At 51.2% G+C, this 21,840-nt stretch overlaps 4 protein-coding genes across 11 annotated transcripts in view; 2 read left to right on the forward strand and 2 right to left on the reverse strand.

Annotated features, from left to right (window-relative positions):
* TESK2 (testis-specific kinase 2) overlaps positions 1 to 7,068 on the forward strand; it is a gene marked incomplete at its 5' end in the record, with an annotated part of 12,462 nt that extends 5,394 nt beyond the window's left edge. The window contains 6 exon segments of the mRNA XM_008057431.2: positions 3,390 to 3,472; positions 3,703 to 3,787; positions 4,009 to 4,092; positions 4,198 to 4,284; positions 4,968 to 5,085; positions 5,392 to 7,068. Of these exon segments, the coding sequence (XP_008055622.2) occupies positions 3,390 to 3,472; positions 3,703 to 3,787; positions 4,009 to 4,092; positions 4,198 to 4,284; positions 4,968 to 5,085; positions 5,392 to 6,122 (1,188 nt within the window).
* TOE1 (target of EGR1, member 1 (nuclear)) lies at positions 6,855 to 11,001 on the reverse strand. 3 transcript variants are annotated; one of them, XM_008057429.2, is made up of 8 exons: positions 10,384 to 11,001; positions 9,507 to 9,649; positions 9,380 to 9,420; positions 9,155 to 9,251; positions 8,874 to 9,032; positions 8,342 to 8,601; positions 7,984 to 8,143; positions 6,971 to 7,903 (listed from the first exon to the last, which is right to left on the reverse strand). In XM_008057429.2, the coding sequence occupies exons 1-8, from the start codon at positions 10,433 to 10,435 to the stop codon at positions 7,283 to 7,285; spliced, it is 1,533 nt and encodes a 510-aa protein (XP_008055620.1). In that variant the 5' UTR covers positions 10,436 to 11,001; the 3' UTR covers positions 6,971 to 7,282. The 3 variants fall into 3 exon arrangements, with proteins under 3 accessions (XP_008055619.1, XP_008055621.1, XP_008055620.1); XM_008057428.2 differs by lacking the exon at positions 10,384 to 11,001 and having other exon boundaries at positions 6,855 to 7,903; positions 9,507 to 9,849; XM_008057430.2 differs by lacking the exons at positions 9,155 to 9,251; positions 9,507 to 9,649 and having other exon boundaries at positions 6,855 to 7,903; positions 10,384 to 10,631.
* MUTYH (mutY DNA glycosylase) lies at positions 10,215 to 18,943 on the forward strand. 6 transcript variants are annotated; one of them, XM_008057422.1, is made up of 16 exons: positions 10,215 to 10,469; positions 14,728 to 14,848; positions 15,362 to 15,546; positions 15,636 to 15,675; positions 15,788 to 15,861; positions 15,990 to 16,031; positions 16,116 to 16,187; positions 16,268 to 16,381; positions 16,465 to 16,562; positions 16,645 to 16,789; positions 16,869 to 16,932; positions 17,115 to 17,306; positions 17,411 to 17,547; positions 17,633 to 17,782; positions 17,972 to 18,013; positions 18,748 to 18,943. In XM_008057422.1, exons 1-16 carry the CDS (start codon positions 10,434 to 10,436, stop codon positions 18,877 to 18,879), a joined length of 1,644 nt encoding a protein of 547 aa, XP_008055613.1. In that variant the 5' UTR covers positions 10,215 to 10,433; the 3' UTR covers positions 18,880 to 18,943. The 6 variants fall into 6 exon arrangements, with proteins under 6 accessions (XP_008055613.1, XP_008055614.1, XP_008055615.1 ...); XM_008057423.1 differs by having other exon boundaries at positions 15,371 to 15,546; XM_008057424.2 differs by having other exon boundaries at positions 15,401 to 15,546.
* A 1,066-nt stretch (positions 18,944 to 20,009) lies between these two features.
* On the reverse strand, positions 20,010 to 21,125 carry HPDL (4-hydroxyphenylpyruvate dioxygenase like). The gene has a single exon (XM_008057432.1). It carries the CDS (start codon positions 21,123 to 21,125, stop codon positions 20,010 to 20,012), a length of 1,116 nt encoding a protein of 371 aa, XP_008055623.1.
* Between the last annotated feature and the right edge of the window lie 715 nt (positions 21,126 to 21,840).

Below are 21,840 nucleotides of genomic sequence, written 5' to 3' on the forward strand. Positions count from 1 at the left end.
AAAAAAAAAAAGAAGTGACTAGAATCCAATCTGTACCCTCCATGGGTTCCTACTGTAGTTGTGGAGAGAGAGAAGTGAACAGGTCTTTACACAAGAGCAATAGTAAAAGTATGGGATCACATGATAGGACTGAGGGCAAGGGATGGCACACATCACCACAAAAGAGCTAATCTTCTAAGAGACTTGGGTTGTAGCAGTCCCTGAAGCATGTAGGAGAGTAATCATGGAGGGAGTCACTGATTTCCCTATGCTGTGAAAAGAACTTTTCTTGAGCTGTAGAGTCAGTCTTTTCCTGCCTGATCCTAACTTGGTTTGTGGAGTGAATTTATTGGGGGTAAGGGGAAAGATGTAATGAAACATTGAAAACCTTTTGTGTTGTTGCAGAAAGTAGTTTTAGCATAGAATAAACAAATAGACTTGGCATTTCTCCACTCAGGTGGTTTTATTCAGTGTCAATACTGATTGTACTGCTTCTGAAGAATTCGTGTGGGTTTCCAGGAAGTGGATCCATGGCCACCCTTTTGAGATCCTTGTCAACTCAATTATTACCGTGGAGAGTCGAAAGTATGATTAGTATATCTGAAACATACTTTTAAGAGAAGCTCAGTTGCTTTAGTCATTAGACCAAATTTTCATTTAACAAACTTTTACCAAGCTCCTTCTATGTGTCTGTGCTGGTTTAGAGATACAGAGATGAATGGGATCATTCCCTGCCCTTGAAGAGACAAACATGTAAGTCACTCTGCTGCAGTGTGATGTATTATGATAGGGGTGAAGACAAAGAACAACTGGAACCAGGCGGCAGCAGTGCCTGGGCTGCTTTTTGAACGTGAAAAGGTCTCCTCTTGCCTCAGGGAAGTCTGACTGGATCTGTCTTACTGCTTACTCTAAGCAAGGCTTTCATTTAAAAGTGGTCTAGGAGGGGAAATAGGAGACAGATCTGAGCTGCAACTGCCTCCCAGGTTGGTGTCCTATCGCTGGGCCTTTGGCTGTCTAATAGGCAGGCTGGCCTAGGGCACATCTTCTCACAGACAGTCAAACATCAAGGAGCCAGGGGTGCTGAGCCAGCTGACTGATGGGAGAGTGAAAGCCAGGACAAGCACAGGACTGTCCTGCTTAGAAGCCAGCGATGATGCATATCTACCTGGGATCCAGGGTAGATGTGATGAAATCACAGGCTTCTTCCAGCTTGGGGAAAGGGAATACTATTATCATGTCAAGGCCAAAGTATGAGATTGATTTGTACCTGATGGAAGCAAGCAGGAGGTAACTTGGCAATGTCTTAGCAACTAGATGCCAAGGCTGGCAAGGAGGAAGGGCTGGTTTGGGTCAGATAGGGCCTTGCTGGCTCCAGAAATGTTTCTGTGAGCCAGGGATCCCTGGTCTCTGCAGCCTCTGGAGGAAGGGGGGTGGGGTGAGGTGCCTCTTGAGCCAGAGTGGTGTAGGACGATTTTGAAGGCAGCTATTTGGGGAGAGCTGGTTGCTGCTTTGTGCTTATTTACAAGTCATTTGGGTTCACCCTTTCTCAGAAGACAGCAACATTTGTTCAGTGAGCATGCCCTCAGCCTCTCCCGTGAATTGAATACTGTGAGGAAGGGAAAGGCTCAAACTAGGATCTGCTCCTGAGAAACTCACAGCCTCTCTGGATAGACAGAGGAAGTGGCATAGAGGAGGAGCTAAAGGAGTTGAGATGAGAGGGGGAGAGGTGGAGGGGTTGAGGTCAGGGCTGAAAAGATAGCTTACTTTAAAAGACATAAAATTGGCTGGGCGTGGTGGCTCAGCCTGTAATCCTAGCACTTTGGGAGGCCAAGGCGAGAGTATTGCCTGAGCCCAGGGGTTCAAGACCAGCCTGGGCAACTTGGTGAGACCTTGTCTCTATAATAAATCAAAAAATTAGCCAAGAATGGTGTTGTGCACCTGTAGTTCCAACTACTTGGAAGTTTGAGGCGGAAGGATCGCCTAAGCCCAGCAGGTTGAGGCTTGCGGTGGCCAGAAGTATGCCACTGCCCTCCAGCCTGGGCGACAGAGTGAGACTCTGACTCAAAAAAGAAAAAAAAAAAGAAAAAAGAAAAAAAAACACACACACATAAAATTTTCTTATGGATATTTTAGGATAATTGGGAGAATATTTCTTTTTTGGGCGGGGTAGAATATTTCTAATGGAAAGGAACAGTATAAGCAAAGGCAAAGGCTTGAAGGGCCTGTTCAGGCTTGTTAAATCAACCTTCTTAAAAAATTTATTTACTGTAGAGACAGGGTCTCGACAAGTTGCCCATGGTGGTCTCGAACCCCTGGACTCAGGCAATCCTCTCGCCTCAGCCTCCCAAAGTGTTGGGATTACAAGCTTGAACCACCACACCAGGCCAGATCATAGACTTTTCTTTTTTTTTGAGTTGGAGTCTCACTCTGTTACTCAGGCTGGAGTGCAGTGGCACACTCACAGCCACCCCAGCATCCACCTGCTGGGCTCTGGCAATCCTTCCAAGTAGCTAGAACTACAGGCGTGCGCTACCACACCAGCTAATTTTTTGATTTATTGTAGAGATGAGGTCTTGCCAAGTTGCCTGGGCTGGTCTCAAACCCACGGGCTTCCAAAGTGGTGTAATTACAGGCTAAGTCACCGAGCCCAGCCCAGATCATAGATTTTCAATGTCAGAGAGCAAGCTGGTTGTGATGCTGTGAGAGTAAAATTATAGACTTGGATACATTTCCTATGGTTTGATCTCTGCATTCTGAGGAAGAAGGAAGGAAGATCAGGGACTGTCTTCCTCTGCTATATTGTAAGCTCCAAGAGGACAAAGGTTTTGGTTTTGTTCACTTAGATACCTCTGGCACTTAAAACGATGCCTAACCCTTAGAAAGCAAAGACAGGCATATAACTGTCTGGAGTATGAAGTGAATCCTAGCCACCCAAGACTCAGGACTAACTCATCTCACTTGGTTGTCTTAGAGCTCCCATATGTGACACTAAGGCCAGACTAAAAGTGTGGTTCACCGACCAGGCTCGGTGGCTCAGCCTGTAATCCCATGCTTTGGGAGGCCGAAGTGAGTGGACTGCCTGAGCCCGCAGGTTTGAGACCCACCTGGGCAACTTGGCGAGACCTCATCTCTACAATAAATCAAAAATTAGCCAGGCATGGTGGCGCCTGTAGTTCCGGCTACTCAGAAGGCTGAGGCGGAAGTATCGCTGGAGCGGTCATTGCACTCCAGTCTGGGTGATGGAGTGAGACTCCAACTCAAAAAAAAAATTAAAAAAGTGTGGTTCACCAAGGAGAAGAGGTGCCCTGTGATAGAAAGGGAGGGAGCAGGTGGTAACTCTATGGCTAGCTGATCCCCACTTCTGAGCCATAGTATCTTCTTTATCTTCTTTTCTTCTTTGGGAACCCTAGAACTGTTTGATAAAGAGGGATGAGAATGGTTACTCTGCAGTGGTGGCTGACTTTGGCCTGGCTGAGAAGATCCCTGATGTCAGGTATGTAGCCCTAATGGATGCTGGGTCCAAGGAGGGGCTGAAGCTAAGAGAAAAATTCTAGTCTCCTTCCCAGAGACCAGGAACTGGTCACAGCTCAACCTCAGCTCCTTAAATTTGGTCAGTCCTAGTCTGTACCCATTCTTGGGGGAGAGGAATTCCCAGTGGTCAAAAGATCCCATTGTACCAGCCCATGGCAAGCTCATTTTCTGTATCATCTCGCCCTACTACAGCACAGGGAGTGAGAAGCTGGCTGTAGTGGGATCACCCTTTTGGATGGCACCTGAGGTTCTCCGAGATGAGCCCTACAATGAGAAGGTAAGTCTGGAGGATCTCAAGGCCTGGTTCTCCTTAGAATCGCAGAACGTGTCCAGGATCACCCTTTATGTTCAGGGTGTTCCTGCCAAGAGCAGGGCTAGTACCTAGGCAGCTGACCAGTGACTGACTTGAATGAAATATGGATGCTGTTAGACATGGGGGGGCAGATACTCCACTCCTCACCTCACTGAGAGGGAAACCAAAGTCTGACTACCCACCAGGCGGATGTGTTCTCTTATGGTATCATCCTCTGTGAGATCATCGCCCGGATCCAGGCTGATCCGGATTATCTTCCCCGCACAGAGGTGAGCTGCAAGCATGGGGACCAGTGGCACTGGGATGGTGCTGTTTGAAGCTAATGACATGTCTACCCATGTCCCCTATACCCTCCCCACCATACTCATCCACAGAACTTCGGGCTGGACTACGACGCGTTCCAGCACATGGTGGGAGACTGTCCCCCAGACTTTCTGCAGCTTACCTTCAACTGTTGTAATGTGAGTCTCCCCGTTTTGGTTAGGGGGCTGGCTGAACCTCTTCCACCTGGTCAGGACTATAGGGAGAGGATGCTAATTAGCTTCATGAGGGGCCTCATTCTTACTGGAGTGACAGCAACCATACCTCCTCCTCCTCCCCTTGGGACCTGGCCAGGCTCTCCAGTGTCCTGGTCCAAGGAAAGAAAAATATTTCTTTGTATTATTTGTTCCTCAGCTTGCAGGATAGATCCACCACCCCTTGCCTTGGGTGTTGATAGAGCTCTGGCAAGGTTTTATTGTTGTGCTGTGGATCCTACTGACCTGAGGTACATGAAAAAGGCTATTAGCCTACATGATTCAGCTCTGGGGCTGGACCAAGAGGGTAGCTGGACTTTGTTCAGGTACCTCCCAGAAACACATTAGCAGCAGAACTCAAGAAAAGAATAGACCAATGTGAACATACCTTTGGAGGGTTCTGTGCCAACAGGGTGATAAGACACACACAAAGGGGACTGAGATAGGGAGGGTAAACAATAGCATCTTCCCTGACCTTAGCCCTGGGGATCACCCTCATGTTTAGAGACTTCAGGAAAGATCTGTTAGCTGCACATCTGAATCTTAAAAGATGTCAGAAACAGACTCAAATGCCATCCTTTGGGTGGGAGACGAAGGGCAGAACTAATAGCTGGTGTGGATGCCTACAGATGGACCCCAAACTGCGCCCATCCTTTGTGGAGATCGGGAAGACCCTGGAGGAAATTCTGAGTCGCCTACAGGAAGAAGAGCAGGAGACAGACAGAAAGCTGCAGCCTATGGCCAAGGGTAAGAGATTAGACCAGAGCATCCATTCTAATCCCAAAGGGACAAAAGAAATTAGGATGTGGGCCCTTCCCCTCTTGTGCTGTGATCGTGAGATCCCAAGTCCAGAAGCTATGGGGAGGGAAACGAGATGATGGAAAAAGTACCAGCCTCTTTAATAGTTGTGGCTTGGCATATTGTTTCCCTTCACTGTTTCTTCCTTGCTGAAAATGCCTACTTTGCTTTTGCGAGTGAAAACACTTTGCAGTAAGTGCTGCTTCAATGTTATGACTGATCAGAGTAACCCAAACTTAACTTGCTCTTCTTCAGGACTCTTGGAGAAAGTGCCTGGGGTGAAGCGACTGAGTTCACTGGAAGACAAGATCCCCCCCAAGTCACCACGCCCCAGGCGTACCATTTGGCTGTCTCGAAGCCAATCAGACATCTTCTCCCATAAGCCTCCACGTACAGTGAGCGTCTTGGACCCCTACTACCAGCCACGAGATGGTGTTGCCCGTGCCCCCAAAGTCAACCCTTTCAGTGCTCGCCAGGACCTCAAGGGTGGCAAGATCAAGTTCTTTGACCTGCCCAGCAAGTCTGTCATCTCCCTGGTATTTGACCTGGATGCACCGGGGCCCGGAACTATGCCTCTGGCTGATTGGCAAGAGCCCTCGGCCCCACCTGCCCGCCGCTGGCGTTCCTTGCCTGGCTCGCCCGAGTTTTTGCATCAAGAAGCCTGTCCATTTGTGAGCCGGGAAGAATCGCTATCTGATGGGCCCCCACCACGCCTAAGTAGTCTCAAGTACAGAGTAAAAGAGATCCCGCCATTCCGGGCATCTGCCCTATCAGCTGCTCCAGCCCATGAGGCCATGGACTGCTCTAATCTACAGGAAGAAAATGGTTTTGGGCCCAGGCCACAGGGGACCAGTCCATGCCCTGCAGGTGCCTCTGAGGAGATGGAGGTAGAAGAAGAAAGGCCAAGAGGCTTGGCTCCAGCCTCCTCCTCCATCTCAGGCATAGGCCTGCAAACCCACGGAGAACAAATGGATGAGAGGGGTTAGTCCCTGCGTCACTACCCTGGGGATAGACTTCCAGCTGAAGCCATACAGCCCCCTTGGTGCACAGCCTTGACTCATCCCTGGAGCCCACAGAGCAGGCAAGCTAGGCCAAGCAGGCTCAACTTTTGGGCTTCCAGTACCTACTGTCTTTGTATGAGGGGTTGTAGTAGTGAGAGGCCTTCCTAGTTAGGGCCAGCAGCTGATACTAAGCCTCTGAAATCCTGCAAAGGAGCTCTGGCTCCCACTAGACCCCGCAGTGCACTTCCCTAGACAGGACCAGAGGACTTCTAGTTCTAGGTTGAGCTGGCAGGCAGCTATTACCCTGGTTCTTTTCCCAACCCAGATGTGTCTCTTGCCCTTTCTTGGGGCATATAAGCTACTAGATGGAACATGGAGCTGACTAGGAGGCCATAAAGGGCACGGCTGTTTCCCAGACCTGAAGACTGGGGTGCTTCTTGCCAGTATGCCTAAGACACTTGAACAATTGTTGTTTGCACTTACTGCATGGTCAGACCACGTCACTACATTTCTATGCAAGGGGAGGGCAAGGCAGCATGGTGGTCCTGGCTGTTACCTAACCTATTCAAAGACCTTTTCCAGTTGATTAATCTATTTTCATATTTATAAAAGTCTTAATGTTCTGCCCCATAAGACTTTCAACTTTGTGGTTGGGAGTGGGGCTGATTTTGTAGGCCTTAGGGCCTGCTCTATGTATTTGTCAACGTGGTACACTTAATTGGTTAAATGGTTTATACATGGACAGATTTTCTTCCCTTCCTGCTATGGCTGGAGCTTCAGGAACAGTCTGTCCTTACAGAGCAGCAATAAGAAATAACCAAAGATGAAGCTGGTCAAATATTTTCGTAACTTGTTTCTGTTGATTTTTTTTTTTTAAACTTTCCCAAAACACTTTCAGATTTAAAAATAAATAAAGTCGGTGTTACAGGTGCTGGTCAGCCTTCTTACTTGTACTTGTACCTCAGCCTCTGGGGTAAAGGAGGAAGTCCAAGGCAATGCAATGGTATCTCTGCCAGGACCAGGACCAGGACCAGGACCAGAACTACTCTCCCTCCCCCAATCTCAGTAATAGTTGAAAGTTTGATATTTATAGGCCAGAGGGACTCAAACATCTCTGTTTACCCAAGTGCTAGGTAGAAGTTGAGTCAGCTGCTGCCCCAAGCCAGCTTCATCTTCTGGTTGTGGGCTTTGGAGGAACGAGAGAACTGGCTCTTCGCCACTGTAAGAGGTACAGCTTTGCCACTCAAATATACCTTATTGTGGCATTCAGGGAGCCAGGGTTCAGAGCTGCAAGGCTGGGGTCCCTGGCTCACTCCCACATAGGCCATCACGTAACCTGTCATAAAGGCATCAAAACCAGCCCGGTGCAACCCATCCCCAGGCACTGGGTTAGCACTGGCTTGACTCCTTGATACTTCTGTGGTAGCCATGTCAGCTGTTTCAGGCATTGCTGCCTTAAGCTCCATCTTCAAGTCATTTTTGTGACCTTGATCTGAGTGAAGCAGGTTCCTAGTTTCATCTTCAGCCACCTTCTGTTCAGTTTCCTCAGCCTTAAGGCTATCCCCACACACCTGCTTCTTGGGAGGACCATCCTTAGCTTCCCCAGAGGTCTGTGTCTCAGGCAGGTTCAACAAAGCCCTCCTCCGTTTTTCCCTACGTCGTCGCCGTCGCCGCTTGTCCTCTGCCACAGCCTCATCAGTGTCAATGATAAGGTCGATATCATGGGACTGAGGACACTGTGGTCCCAGAGGGCACCAGCCATAGGCCTAGAAGTGGGAAAGAGACTTACAAAGGGGTTCCAGGCATCAGAATCTCCCCTCGCCCAGGAAACGGGTGGTGCTCTCACCGAGAATTTGTCACAGACGCTGGTGGGATGAGGGCGGTGGGTTGCAGGGGCCATGTAGCAGCGGTAGTCAATGTGGGCCCTCATGCTAGGAGGATAGCTGCAGAATTCCAGGGTGAGGTGTGGGCTGCCAGCTGCCCGCTGCTTCCCATTTTCTCGTTCACTGCAACAGCGCAAGAAGGAATTGCTCCACTAGCATATAAGCTCCATTAGAGCAGGTTTTTTTTGTCTGTTTTGTTCACTGCTGAATCCTCAGCACCTAAAACAGTGCCTGGCACATGGTAAGAGCTCAATAAATATCTTAAGTCAATGAAATAGGTTTGTATTAGGCTCCACCCCTTCCCCTCAACCATTTCCTCACCATTTCCGGAAGGCATATTCTAAGTAGGAGGCCACAAAGCGGGCATGAAACTCAGCAGCGTATTTGGTGTCATAAATGCCTGCTGGGAACATCTCACATAGGTCTGCAGTGAAGGTTCCCAGACTCTCAGGCAGGTGTGCATAGAAGTTCTGGTACAGGAAAACCAAGTCTATAAGCCCATTATGCAGTACCAGGGGCCGGCGGGCCCGGATTAGCTCCAGGAACAGAGTCCGTATTGACTGGCTCTGGCTCTCGTCACCCTAGGTGGAAGTAAAAGGGTCACTGGGAAGGACAGAGTCCTCCTTAGAATCTCTTCCACAGGACACATCCCAGACTCCCGCACCTGGAAAGTTCTCTCTCTCTACCTATCCCAATATCACCCACCCTCATATCAGTCTTGTTTCCCCAGCCCTGCCAACAGTGATTCCCCAAGCTCCCTAAGAAGCAGATTCTCCCCAGGCATCCAATCAAAGGCAGGAAAAAATGAAGTCACAGAATAGCAGACTCAAGGCTGAGTAAGCTAGAAGCCTACCTTGTCATTGCCCTTATGGTAGGGAATGCCCTGGGCATACTGCTGGTTGAAGTTGAAGCCATGCTGTACCAGGAACTGCACAGACTTTGGTTCTATGACATACTCCTCCATGCACAGCAGGGTAAGATTGAACACTTGAGCCAGGTAGGAATGTTCACCCTGGGAGAAAAAGAGGATCTGCTGCATCAAGATCCAGGAAAAAGCCTCATACCAGATGTTCCCAGGATCTCAGCCCTCCTCCCTGCAGCCAGACCTGGGATGGGGGTGAGATCAGTCCATACCTTTTCTGACTGCTGCTTGAAGCAGGCGAGCCCCAGGGAGAGGATAGAACGAGTCCTGGCAGCATGACACACGGCCTTGTACCGTTCCTCGATGCACCTTGGGGTTGGGTTTGGGGTGGCTATGGCTGAGAGTTGGCCTCATGAAGGACCCAAACCACCCATGATGGGGACCCTCCCATTCCACAGTTGAGGCCTGGGACTAAAGAGAACAGGGCTTATACTTACTGGTTCAGCAAACTCTTTCTGTCCCCAAGCCCACTCAGCTCCTATGGGTAGGTAAAGGAGTGTTGTAACAGGTCCCCAGCACTAGCCCCTTTACAACCACCTGCATTCCTTGTTTCCCAACTCTTACCGTGTCCACAGCCACGAAGTTAGCTGTCTTTATGGCCAGTAGGAGGGATGGCCACATCTCCTTGAAGTTGTTGCTTTGCACATCCACTACAGGAACCTGGACTACTAGCTCCTCCCTAGATTTTGTGCTTTTGCTGACACCACCTGGGGGTAAGGAGAGCAATGGATGTTCATGCTCAGGCAAGGGCCCAGGGAAACAGACATCAAGCCAGGCCATGGTGGTGGTGGTGAGGAGGAGCAGTTTCCCTTAAGCCTTTGTATCCTACATGTTCTATGCACAGGCCTTGGAGTGGACAGTGCCCTGCATTTGGGGAGAGGAAGCCTGGGTCTTATATGAGTCTGGCAATGTTACTTACCCCTTTCGGCATCACAATCTGTAGAGGAGAAAGCTGGACTAGACGGACTTTGAGGTTTTTTTCCTCACGTCCTGCAGGAATTATTTTTACTGGGCTTGGGGATTTCAGCTCCCTTAATATCCCACAAGGATCCATACTACTGTTTTCATGTTGCCCCAGCAGCCATAAGCGACAGTTTCCACTCTGCCCCAGAATCTGATAAATAATACCCCAAGCCAGAGTTCCCAATATGACCTACTTCCTTGGCCCACAACGCTCAACCCTCTCCACCGAACTGAATCACCACTATTACCAGCTATGAGCTCCAGACTACATCTCCCGACACCCCAGGCTTCCAACAATCCAGGCTTTTGCAGCCCGAGCCGCGGTGCACACCGGGACTTGTAGTCTCCTCGTGGCCGGTTCAGGCAGAAGAAGCCGGTCTTCTGAAGCTGGAGGTCTGTCTCTAGAACTATGAGCCCGAGGCCTTCCTCTCCCCCGGGGCGCACAGGCTTTTAAGGCGACCCCTGGGAAACCGCTCACCGTCGCAGGCTGCTGGAGCTGAAGCTGCGCCATCGTCACTGTCGGCGGCCATGACGCTGCGCGTCTCCCGTCGGAGTCTTCTGTTGGTACGCGGGACTTCCGCTTAGTCTCCTGGGGCGGTTCGGGCCGTCGGGGATGGGGCGGGGTCTCGCCCTTGGGGTGGCCGAGGGGTCCGACTTCCGTTCAGAACTCCGGGCCCTGGCCCCGGGGAGGACCCCGGCGCGCGCTAAGAACCTATTGGCTGGTGCGGTCGGCTCGCCTCCGCGATTGGCCGGAGCCACGCCCCCTGGAGTGCGCCGAAGCAGCGCGCCGGAGACTGCGCGGGAGGTAATCTTTTCTTTCCGCAACCCCCCGCGGGAGCGTGGGGCTTCCGTGTTCTGCTGTCTTCGGCAGCGTGGCTCGGATGGTGGGCAGTTGGGCTTCCCAGAGGTGGCGCTGCCTGAGCAGAGCTTAAAGCACTCTTAGGAGTTAGGCTAGGAGAGAGGCGCTGTGGGAGAAAGAAGGGTGTTCTGGGAGTAGGCAAATTCCCAGAGAGGATGGCGAGAGAGCTCAGTGCTCTTCCGGAAGTGAAAGAGGCAGGGAGTGAGGCACTGTATGAGACTGTAAAGGGGTTAGAGCAGGGAAGCCCTTCAAATAATCCAATTAAGTGATAATCTAGATTTGAATCAAAGTTCCCGGAGTAGGGATGGCGAGGAATGGACAAATTATAAGGCAATTCCAGGGAGTGTAACTGACCTGGAGGGTAATTGAATATGACCATGAGGTGTTCCTACTGGAGACCAGTCCCTCTCCAGGCAATCCAGTTCCCATCTCCTTTGTGGCTTACCTACCCTTTCTCCTTGTTACTCATTGTTTCTAGTTCATCTTAAATGTTTCTCTCTGCTGTGTCCTTTTCATCATTATGGGGAGCTGCTTGGATTTCTCCCATCCTTAAAAAGGGAAAATCTCCTTTGACCATCTCCCATCCCAGTAATTCATTTAACAAGTATTTATTGCGTAAAATTTGCCTGGCACTGAGTGTGGGACCAAATAGTTAACAAAACAGACTCAGTTCTTGCACTCATGTAGTTTTTTACAGTCAAGTGGACACTGACCAAAAGAATCACATGTGAGTCGGGCATGGTGGCTCATACCTGTAATCCCAACACTTTGGAAGACGGAGGTGAGAGGATTGCCTGAGCCTAGGGGTTCGAGACCAGCCTGGGCAACTTGGCGAGACCTCCTCTCTACAATAAATAAAAAAAAACTAGCTGGGAGTGGTGGCGTGCACCTGTAGTGCCAGCTACTTGAAAGGCCGAGGCAGAAGGATCGCCAGAGCCCAGCAGGTCAAGGCTGCAGTGGCCATGAGCATGCCACTGCACTCTAGCCTGGGCGACAGAGTGAGACTCCAACTCAGAAAAACAACAAAAAAGAATCACATGTGAGAGTGAAACTGCAATTGGTATTAGAGCTGCAGTGGAGGAATACATGAGGCCAGGCGTGGTGGTTCAAGCCTGTAATCCCAGCTGAGGTGAGAGGATTGCTTGATTTCAGGGATTCAAGACCAGCCTGGGCAACTTGGTGAGACCTCGTCTCTATAATAAATAAAAAAAAAATAAGTCAGATATGGTAGCGCACGCCTATAGTTCCAGGTACTTGGAAGGCTGAGGAGGAAGGATCGCCAGAGTCTAGCAGGTCGAGGCTGCAGTGGCCATGAACATGCCACTGCACTCCAACCTGGATGACAGAGTGAGACTCCAACTCAAAAAAACAAACAAAAAAACAACAAAAAAGAATCATGTGAATGTGAAATTTCAATTGGTATTAGAGCTACAACAGCCGGGCGCGGTGGCCCAAGCCTGTAATTCCAGCATTTTGGGAGGCTGAGGCGAGAGGACTGCTTGACCTCAGGGGTTCGAGACCAGCCTGGGCAATTTGGTGAGACCAATAAGTCAAAAAATAAGCCAGGCATGGTAGCGCATGCTTGTAGTTCCAGCTACTTGGAAGGCTGAGGCAGAAGGATCGCCTGAGCCCAAGCAGGTCAAGACTGTGGTGACTGTGAGTGACAGAGTGAGACTCTGACTCAAAAAATAAAAAAGTAGCCGGGCTTGGTGGCTCAGCCTGTAATCCCGCGCCTTTGGGAGGCTGAGGTGAGTGGATTGCCTGAGCCTGCGGGTTCCAGACCCGCCTAGGCAACTTGGCAAGACCTCATCTCTACAATAAATCAAAAAATCAGCCGGGCGTGGTAGCGCATGCCTGTAATTCCGGCTACTTGGAAGGCTGAGGCGGAAGGATCGCCAGAGCCCAGCAGGTCGAGGCTGCGGTGGCCGGGAGCGGCCACTGCACTCCAGTCTGGGCAACAGAGTGAGACTCCAACTCAAAAAATAAAATAAAATAAAAAAATAAAAAGGAAGTGAAGGAAGGTTGCTTTGTTTTTTGGAGAATGGATTGTAGAATGAAATATGTAAGTAAGAGTTTGGAAGGAAGTTTTTGAAGAGAAGGAAGAACATGGGTCTTGGTTGTATAGGAGCCAAAGAAAACACTTTCCCATTGTGCACTGAAGGTTTGCTGAAAAATCAACTCACAAAAGGTGAATTAATTGGATAAAAGGTATACAAATGTATTAATGTATACATGGGGGGAAAAAGGGAATTTTTTTTTTTGGAGTCGAGTCTCACTCTGTTGCCTAGGCTGGAGTGCGGTGACACGCTCATGGCCATCGCAGCCTCAACCTGCTGGGCTCAGGCAATTGTTCTGCGTCAGCCTTCCAAGTAACTGGAGCTATAGACACAAGCTACCATGTCCGGCTTATATTTGGTTTATTACAGAGACAAGGCCTCACCAAGTTGCCCAGGCTGAACTGGAACTACTGAGCTCAGGCAGTCCTCTTGAGTCAATTTCCCAGAGTGCTGGGATTACAGGCTTGAGCCAGGCCTTTTTTTTTTTTTTTAGAGAGAGACAGGGTCTCACTATGTTGTCCCTGCTCAAGGGACTCTTTAGAGTTGACCTTTCAAATTACTGGGATTACAGGTGTGAGACACTGCACCTGGCCAAAATTCTATTGTTTTATTTTGTATTTTAATTAGCTGAATTGAACTTTGGTCAGAAAGGAATTGTCTTTGGGGCAATAAAGGATTACTAGGGAGAATGAATAACTCTGGGAACAGAGATTAACCTGCAAATAGTTTTCTTTGGAATTTGTATAATCCTAAGAGACAGACTATATCTTGTAAAAGGTTTGTTTTAGGTGTGGTTACGTTCTTAGTCTTACAGGAAGGGAGAGAAGCAGCAATCATTCTTTTTGGTAGTTCTGGACTTTAGAAGATAAAGGAACTTCAAAGAGCAATTTCATTCTGATTTCGGAAGCGGGGTTGTCAAAGAGACCTTAAGGCTTCTTCAGTTCAGTATGTCAAAGCATCATATTTTGGGGTATCAGTTTCTGAGCCCCAGTAGTAGAAAGGAATTAGAGGAGCAGGACCCTGAGGAAGAGGAGGCTAGAGTGTCAGAAGCAGAGGCTTTGCCAGGACTGCAGTATAGCACAGTGTAAGATGCAGGGTGTGGATCTGAAAGAACAAATTGCTTAATCTCTATAAGCTTCAGTTTCTTCGTAACTAAAATGGAGGTAATACTAGTACATACCTCATGGAGTCAATCAGGAGATTGAGTGAGAGAGCCAGTAAAGTTCTCCGAGGAGTCTGACACTTACTAAGTGTTAGCTGCTTTTAGCTGTTAGAGAAGAGGTGGCCAGAAGAACAGTCGGGGAGCAGTGATGATCAACCAGATGTGTTTTCTCATTACTAATGGTCAGCCAACTCTATGTACTACATCAGGAAAAGATTAGGAATAAAAATAGCTCATCTCTACTTCTCCACTGATCTGCCATCTGTTCTCAGGCAAATTTTTTTCCCATCTCTGATCCTTAGTTTCCCCTTTCTATAAAACGAAGGTTTTGGACTGTATGACTACTAAAGGCTGTTTCAGCATAACCATGATACATCTCTAAGCAGAGTAACCTCCCACCTCCATGCTCACAGACACACCTAAACAACTATTCACACACAGTCACTATAAGCATCAGAGCTACAGAGAGTGCTCACTAACAGAAGGCTTTGGTCCTTGACCCATCCAAGCATTGGCTTCTTAGTCTTTGCATGTTTCCAGGGCTTTACTCAAGCCACTTGCTCAGCAGCCATACTAGTCGTACCTCAGTGCCATAGTCAGCCAAGAGCAAACCCATGAGCATAATGAGAGTGAGAAAAGCTAGATACTGTATAAATGGTATAGGGATAGAGGTGGCTATCACCCCTCCAGGGCCTTAAGATGTGGCCACAGTATGACTACTTTGGCTGGGTCTTTCTGTTCCAGGCCATCATGAGGAAGCCACGAGCAGCTATGGGAAGTGGTCGCAGAAAGCAGGCAGCCAGCCAGGAGGGAAGGAAGAAATGTGCCCTTAGCAGTAGCCGGGCTAAGACTTCTGCCCCTGATGGTAAGGAAATCCATCATGGCTCAAGGCTCACAGGGCTGTTTTCATTGACCATGAAAGAGGGCAGTTTCAGGCTGGGAAAGAATCATGGTATCAAGACATTAAAAGACTAATTAAGGGTCTAATTCTGACTGTGTTGCTGTGTGACATTGGGATAATTGCTGTGAATGGCTGCTTCCTTACGGTAAAATGGAGCAATAGTTTCTGTATTTCTTCCCTCACATGGCTTTCATGGGATCAAATGAGTTTATGAACATGAAAGCATTTTGTAAATAGGAAAGCCCTGTGCAGATATACATGATGCCTGGCTCAAACTACTAGGTTTTCATTATGGCCCAGAGACAAAGGAGCCAGCAGTACCACCTTGATAAAATTAAGGGCAGAAACTTGGCCATAGCCACAAACAGTGAGAGATCTCTGGTCTGATTCCTGCTCCAAAGCTTAAGTAGGAAGGGGGATGCCCTAAGAGGGAATGCACTGCCACAGGCTTCCGTGTCCCAGGAACCTGGTATACAGTTTGTGCAGAGACGATTCCTGAGCATTCTGGGGCCCCAGCAGGCCTGGCCAGGCAGCCAGAAGAGGTGGAGGCCTCCGTCTCCCCATACCATCTCTTCAGAGACACAGCGGAAGTCACAGCCTTCCGGAGGGGCCTGCTGAACTGGTATGACCGAAAAAAGCGAGACCTACCCTGGAGAAGACAGGTAGGCAGGCAATGGACAGAGACGGTGGGGTGGGAGGCTGGCACCCAGCCCCCTCCATACTAACTCCCCATCTGGGATTGCATTGACAGGCAGAGGATGAAGTGGATCTGAACAGGCGGGCGTATGCTGGTCAGTACATCTGATAGCAGGGCCATTGAGTCTGGAGGCCCTCAGGTCTGGGGGCTGTGGGGTAGGAATAGGACCTGTCAACAGTGCCCTCATGCCAACCCTTCTCCCCCAGTGTGGGTCTCAGAGGTCATGCTGCAGCAGACCCAGGTTGCCACAGTGATCAACTACTATACCAGATGGATGCAGGTGACTCCAGGGGAGGAAGGAGAGGGTCATGGATTAGATGAGAGTGGTATTTTGGGGTGGATGTAGCAAGGGCTTCCTCCACCATCCTCACCCTTGACCTTGTCTCCTTTGCCTGCCTTGGGCTGTAGAAGTGGCCTACACTGCAGGACCTGGCCGGTGCTTCCCTGGAGGTGAGAGTTACCCTAGAGTAGAGGAAATGGGGACAACTGAGGGATAGACCAGTGATCTCTTTGACCTCTGACTCCCACCCACAGGAGGTGAATCAGCTCTGGGCTGGTCTGGGCTACTATTCTCGAGGCCGGCGGCTGCAGGAGGGAGCTCGGAAGGTAAGGGGATGGTAGCAGGGTGGGAGCCCAAGGGCCTTCCACCCTCCTATGGTAATTCTGAACTTTCCCATCCCAATCAGGTGGTAGAGGAGCTAGGGGGACACATGCCGCACACAGCAGAGACCCTGCAGCGGCTCCTGCCTGGCGTGGGGCGGTACACAGCTGGGGCCATTGCTTCCATTGCCTTTGGCCAGGTGAGCCCATACCCCACCCCCACTTTGTGCATGCCCACCCTCCTTTCTCCCAGTGCAATGACTCCTGGGCTTCTCTGTGCCAGGCTACTGGTGTGGTGGATGGGAATGTAGTACGGGTGCTGTGCCGTGTCCGAGCCATCGGTGCTGATCCCAGCAGCACCCTTGTCTCCCAGCTACTCTGGTAGGATATTAGGGCAACGAGGGTAGTTGGAAGGGGTATCTCCAAAGGGACGTTAGCTCACAGTGATGTTTCCTTTTTGTAGGCGTCTAGCTCAGCAACTGGTGGACCCAGCCCGGCCAGGGGACTTCAACCAAGCAGCCATGGAGCTGGGGGCCACAGTGTGCACCCCCCAGCGCCCACTCTGCAGCCAGTGTCCTGTGCAGAACCTGTGCCGGGCACGCCAAAGAGTGAGCCTACTGGGCAAGGGGCAGTCAGGGGGCCTAAGGAGTGATCGCTGCCCCATGACATATGTCCTGTGCCTCTCAGGTGGAGTGTAAGCGGCTCTCAGCCTCACAGAACCTGCTGGGCAGTCCTGACGTAGAGGAGTGTGGTGAGTGCTAGCCCTAGCCCCCACCCCAGCCTAGCCCTGTCAGGGAGCTGCATGTGGAAACCTCATTCCAGTTCTTTCTATAAGCTGAGTAAGATTCTGCAAAGTCAGGCCAGGGCCTTCTCTCTGGGCTTGGCACCTAAGACCTCCTGGCCTGAGTGGGGCTCTGGGACCTCTGTTCCCAGCTCCCAACACTGGACAGTGTCAGCTGTGCCCGCCTCCCTCTGAGCCCTGGGACCAGACCCTGGGAGTGGCCAACTTTCCTCGAAAAACCAGCCGCAGGCCCCCCAGAGAGGAGTGCTCTGCCACCTGTGTTCTGGAGCAGCCCAAGGCCCTTGGGGGTGCCCGAATTCTGCTGGTGCAGAGGCCCAACACAGGTACCCTGATACTGGGCATGGAGGGTAGTGGCAGGAGCAACAAGGGAGGCCTGAAGGAGTCAGCAGCTAAGGTCCAACTCATACCTGGCTTCCTTCCCTCTCAGGTCTACTGGCAGGACTGTGGGAGTTCCCATCTGTGACCTTGGTGCCCTCAGAGCAGCATCAGCGCAAGGCCCTGCTGAAGGAACTGCAGAGTTGGGCTGGGCCCCTCCCGGCCACCCACCTCCGGTACCTCGGGGAGGTGAGTGAGCAGTGGAGGGGCCAGGAATGATGGCTTTTGAGGCTACTTCCACAGGCCTGTTTTAACCCTTTGGCCCTTCCTCCAGGTGGTCCACACTTTCTCTCACATCAAGCTGACATATCAAGTGTACGGTCTGACCCTGGAAGGGCAGACCCCGGTGACCACACCACCTGGCGCTCGCTGGCTGACCCGGGAGGAATTTCACACCGCAGCTATCTCCACCGCCATGAAAAAGGCACTACCTTTGTTGTCTTGTGTTTTTTTGTGTTTCTTACATGTTCTACATGAACCTAATACTACGTAAATGGGGGGAAAAAGAGTATTTTAAACAGAAGTGCTAGGCATGAAGTCGAGGACAGAACACAGGGAGTTGGCTCTTTTGGACAAGGTGCCATCCCTGTCCTCTCCCCCTCTTCTTGGCTAGGTGTTCTGTGTGTATGAGGGCCACCAACCAGGGACCTGCAAGGTGAGTCTCTTGGCCCTCACCCAGCCGTGTCTCCCTAGGCCTGAATTCACGGGTTTTCAGTTTACTGACACGAGTTTGGGTGAACATCCTTCATTCCAGGCTTCACTGGAGGGAGAGGAATAGTTCTTGACCTGGGGATCTTGCAGTATGGTTGCAGGGCAGGAGGACAAAGCAAATTGATGAGGGCAGTCCTGTGTCAGAGGTTGTGAAATATGTCTACTAGGTTTTGTAGGATATGAAGTGGGGAGCCATCAGTTCTGTCTGGGAGACAAAGATCAGGAAAGGCTGCTTGGAGAAAGCATCTAGTCATCTGGGTCATAGAAATGAGTCATCCTCAGATTTGGGAGGGGAAATAGTGAGGACATTCTTTCCAGATCCAAGAGTCCTGTGAGCAAAGCAGGGCATAATTCAGTCTGCAGTGCTCAAGGAGCCATGAGCACTTAGCTTAGCTGGAGAGGTTAGCAGCTAGCAGGGCTTGCTCAGGTCAGTCAGTTGTGAACATCTGGCTGCTGAAGTATTTTAGATGGAGGAGGGAGGAGTCAAATTTGCATTTTAGGAAGAGTCCCTGGCAGCCTTTTGGAGAGTTGATAGAAGGGGCAGATACTAGAGGCAGGTTGAAAGCTCTGCAACATTCAGGCTAGAACCTGAGCTAGATTGGCAGAGTGGGGACAAGAGGGTGGCAGGAGTCTCTACTGCACTCTCATCAGTGCCTCCCTCCTTCCATTTCTGCACAGGGTTCCAAAAGATCCCAGGTATCCATTCCATCCAGCCGGAAAAAGCCCAGCCTGGGTCAGCAAGTCCTGGATACGTTCCTTCGGCCCCACATCTCCACTGATGCACCCAGCCTCAATACTGCAGCCCAGTGATACCTCTGGAAGCCTCTACTCTCTGATTATACTGTTGTTAATAAAGTGCTTATTTTTGTAGTTATTTTAGAGAGCTTTCTACCCTCTCCCTACTCCCTAACTACTTACCTATGAGGGACCCAGAAAGTGGTGAAGTCCTGTTTCCTTCTGACTTCCACTGACTGAGCTCCCAACCAGCCCTGGGCAGATGAGGCATGGGGGTGTTCTGCCCAAAGTGATCCCTCTTCCCCCATCCCTTGGGAGAAGTATGACAGCTGCAGAAAGCACCTGCCAGTGGCTGAAACCCAACACCGTCTAGGTCTAGGTCTCAGGGCAGTTCTGACTGAAGCAGGTGGCTGACCCAGCCCCTCTCCCTGAGCAGTGGTTGCTCTCTAGGAGGAGGGAAGCACAGGTAAGGGTTTATTCTATTTAAAATTTTTTTTATTTATGGATATATTGGGGATACATATTATTGTGAAACAATACAGAAAACCAAAAGGCTCATCACAGAATTTGAGGGATGTGTGGGAATCAGGACAAAAGGAGGCTTCAAAAGTACTGGTTATGATCTATTTTCTGAACATACAATTCTTTCATTGTTCTTTATATTTCGCATATGTATTACAGACTGCAGGTAGGAAATGTTTTAGAGTTTTAAAAAAATCTCACCTTAGCTGGGCTCGGTGACTCAGCCTGTAATCCCAGCGCTTTGGGAGTCTGAGGTGAGTGGATTGCCTGAGCTCATGGATTCGAGACCTGCCTGGGCAACTTGGCAAGACCTCATCTCTACAATAAAATAAAAAAAATTAGCCAGGTGTGGTAGTGCACGTCTGTAGTTCCAGCTACTTGGAAGGCTGAGGCAGAAGGATTGCCGGAGCCCCACTAGGTCGAGGCTGCGGTGGCCGGGAGCGTGCCACTGCACTCCAGTCTGTGTGACAGAGTGAGACTCTAACTCAAAAAAAAAAAAAAAAATCCCATCTCTTTTGTGCCTGGTGACTCAACTTCTGGCAAGTGCTGATGAGACAGGTGACACCTTGGCCCCAAAGGGTAAAGCCTTTCACTAGCTGGGCCTCTTGTGAGTGTTCTCCAGTTCCAGCAGGCCCTGTGCTGACCTTCCCAGAGCTGCAGGACAAGTAGCTGCACCCAGCTATTCAGACTTCCTGGCTCCTGGCAGCTTCCTCCTGCACAGACTGCCACAGGGCCCTGATGTTGCCCTGGCCAAATCCTGTAGCCCCCTGCCTCTGAATCAGCTCCAGAAAGAAGGTGTCCTCTGCAAAAAGGGACTTGGTGAAGACCTGAAGCAGAAACTTGTCGTTATCGCCATCTAGCAGGATACCCTGTTGGGCCAGAAGTCTAGGTTCATGCCCTGCAGCTAGGATCTGGTCCTCTTTTCCTGGCTGCTGGTAGTATGCCTCAGGTGGAGTCAGGAGCTGGCCACCGGCTACTGCCACCCCCTCAGTGGCCTCTATGATGTTCTGCGTATACAGCCCCACATGCTGCAGACCCGGTCCCCTGTGCCGGGCCAGGAACTGCTCCACCTGGTCCTGTTCTTTGGCAGCACTCGGCAGGGACTCGGCCAGCACGAGGGTGGGGACAACGCTGCCTGGCGGACCCTGCAGGGCGGTTAGCCGCAGTCCTCCACGCCCGGGCCCTGCTGCCACTTCGAGGCCCAGCTCTGGATCCTCACCTGGGCTCAGCGGCAGGGGGCAGAAGCCCAGACAGTCGTGAAACCAGCGCGCGAGTGTGGGGGAACTGCCGAGGTTGCAGGCCAAGGTCAGATGGTCCACGTGGCTGACCCAGCTGGGGCCAGGAGCGGCGGGCACCGGCCCGAAGCCAGGAAGGAAGGGCCCGTGGTAGCCGGTGCGCTCCAGCAACGTTAGGCTGAGACTGCCGGCGGGCGAGCTGACTACAGCGTAGGTGGCGGAGCCCTGCGCATCCCTCACGCTAACAGGTGGCACCGGCACGCGGCAGCCACGCGTGGCCAACGCCCGGGCTGCGGCTTCTGCATCCGCCACGTCGAAGCACAAGTTCGGGGCGCTGGGCACGGCGTGGCGCGGGTCCAGGCCGTACAGCGGCTCCCCGGGACCCGCGCCCTGGTTCACCAAAAAGACTGCGTCGCCACTGCGCAGGGCCAGCTGCCGCCAGCCGCCGGCCTTCCGCGCCGCCAGAGGCTGGAAGCCGAAGAGGCGCTGCAGGTCCCGGGCGAGGGGCTGCCCCGCGGGCACATGGAAAGCGATGTGGCACAGACGGCGGGCGGGCGCGGCCATGGCGCGCCGGATGGCGACCTCTACCTGTGCTGGGACACGCACTTGCGGCTCGGGACTTTGGGGCTCTCGGGCTGGTTGTCAGAAGCTGGTGGAGTCCAGTTCTTCCCGCAGAGCGCGATCCTCGCTCTTTTCCTTGGAGAGGTCATCAGCCCTTGGGGGTTCGCCGTTCTCTCTGCAGCGCCGCTCCGAGGTGAAGCTGCCTCGGGACCACCGGGTCCGAGCTGCTAGCTGGGAGAACCACGCGGAGCCTGAGCTCGCGCCGAGCAGGAGAGGAGGCGGGGCCTGTGGCTCCGCCTTTGACACGCCACCCTTTCGCCCAGACCCTGTCGCCTAGGATACAGCAGGGACGCCGAGCCGCCCCTTCCCAGACCCTTGGGCACCAAGCCCCCCTTCACCAGCCTAGGAGATCACAATAGTTGCCTTCACTGGGTGCCAGGCGCTGGGCTTTCACTCATTCCCCAACCCCACAGTGAGGGAGGAGTCTAGGTTCTCCCTCCACAAGCACGGAAAATTTCTTAGTACATTCGTTTTTCTTTACAATTCTGGGGTTTGCCTCTATGTCTCTAATGTTCCTGTGACAAATTTTTTAAAATATTAAAAAGTTTTAAGTTGCAGATTTTCACCCCCTCTCCAAAATGGTTCAGAGAAATTCTGTTATATAGAATTACATATTCTGTCATCTAGCCATATAGAAGATGGGACATCTATATGGCTC

Source organism: Carlito syrichta, unplaced genomic scaffold (genome assembly GCF_000164805.1).
Source record: "Carlito syrichta isolate Samal-C Ts95f unplaced genomic scaffold, Tarsius_syrichta-2.0.1 Scaffold303010, whole genome shotgun sequence".
Taxonomy (NCBI): domain Eukaryota; kingdom Metazoa; phylum Chordata; class Mammalia; order Primates; family Tarsiidae; genus Carlito; species Carlito syrichta.

Coding starts and splice junctions, on each gene's coding strand:
- TOE1 (XM_008057428.2), bottom strand. CDS start 9,722: ATGGCCTGGCTTGATGTCTGTTTCCCTGGGCCCTTGCCTGAGCATGAA. Junction 9,033..9,154: donor TCAAGCAGCAGTCAGAAAAG/GTATGGACTGAT, acceptor TTTTTCTCCCAG/GGTGAACATTCCTACCTGGC. Junction 8,144..8,341: donor GAATATGCCTTCCGGAAATG/GTGAGGAAATGG, acceptor GCGCTGTTGCAG/TGAACGAGAAAATGGGAAGC.
- MUTYH (XM_008057422.1), top strand. CDS start 10,434: ATGACGCTGCGCGTCTCCCGTCGGAGTCTTCTGTTG. Junction 14,849..15,361: donor TAAGACTTCTGCCCCTGATG/GTAAGGAAATCC, acceptor CCTGGTATACAG/TTTGTGCAGAGACGATTCCT. Junction 17,307..17,410: donor GGTGCAGAGGCCCAACACAG/GTACCCTGATAC, acceptor CTTCCCTCTCAG/GTCTACTGGCAGGACTGTGG.
- HPDL (XM_008057432.1), bottom strand. CDS start 21,125: ATGGCCGCGCCCGCCCGCCGTCTGTGCCACATCGCTTTCCATGTGCCC.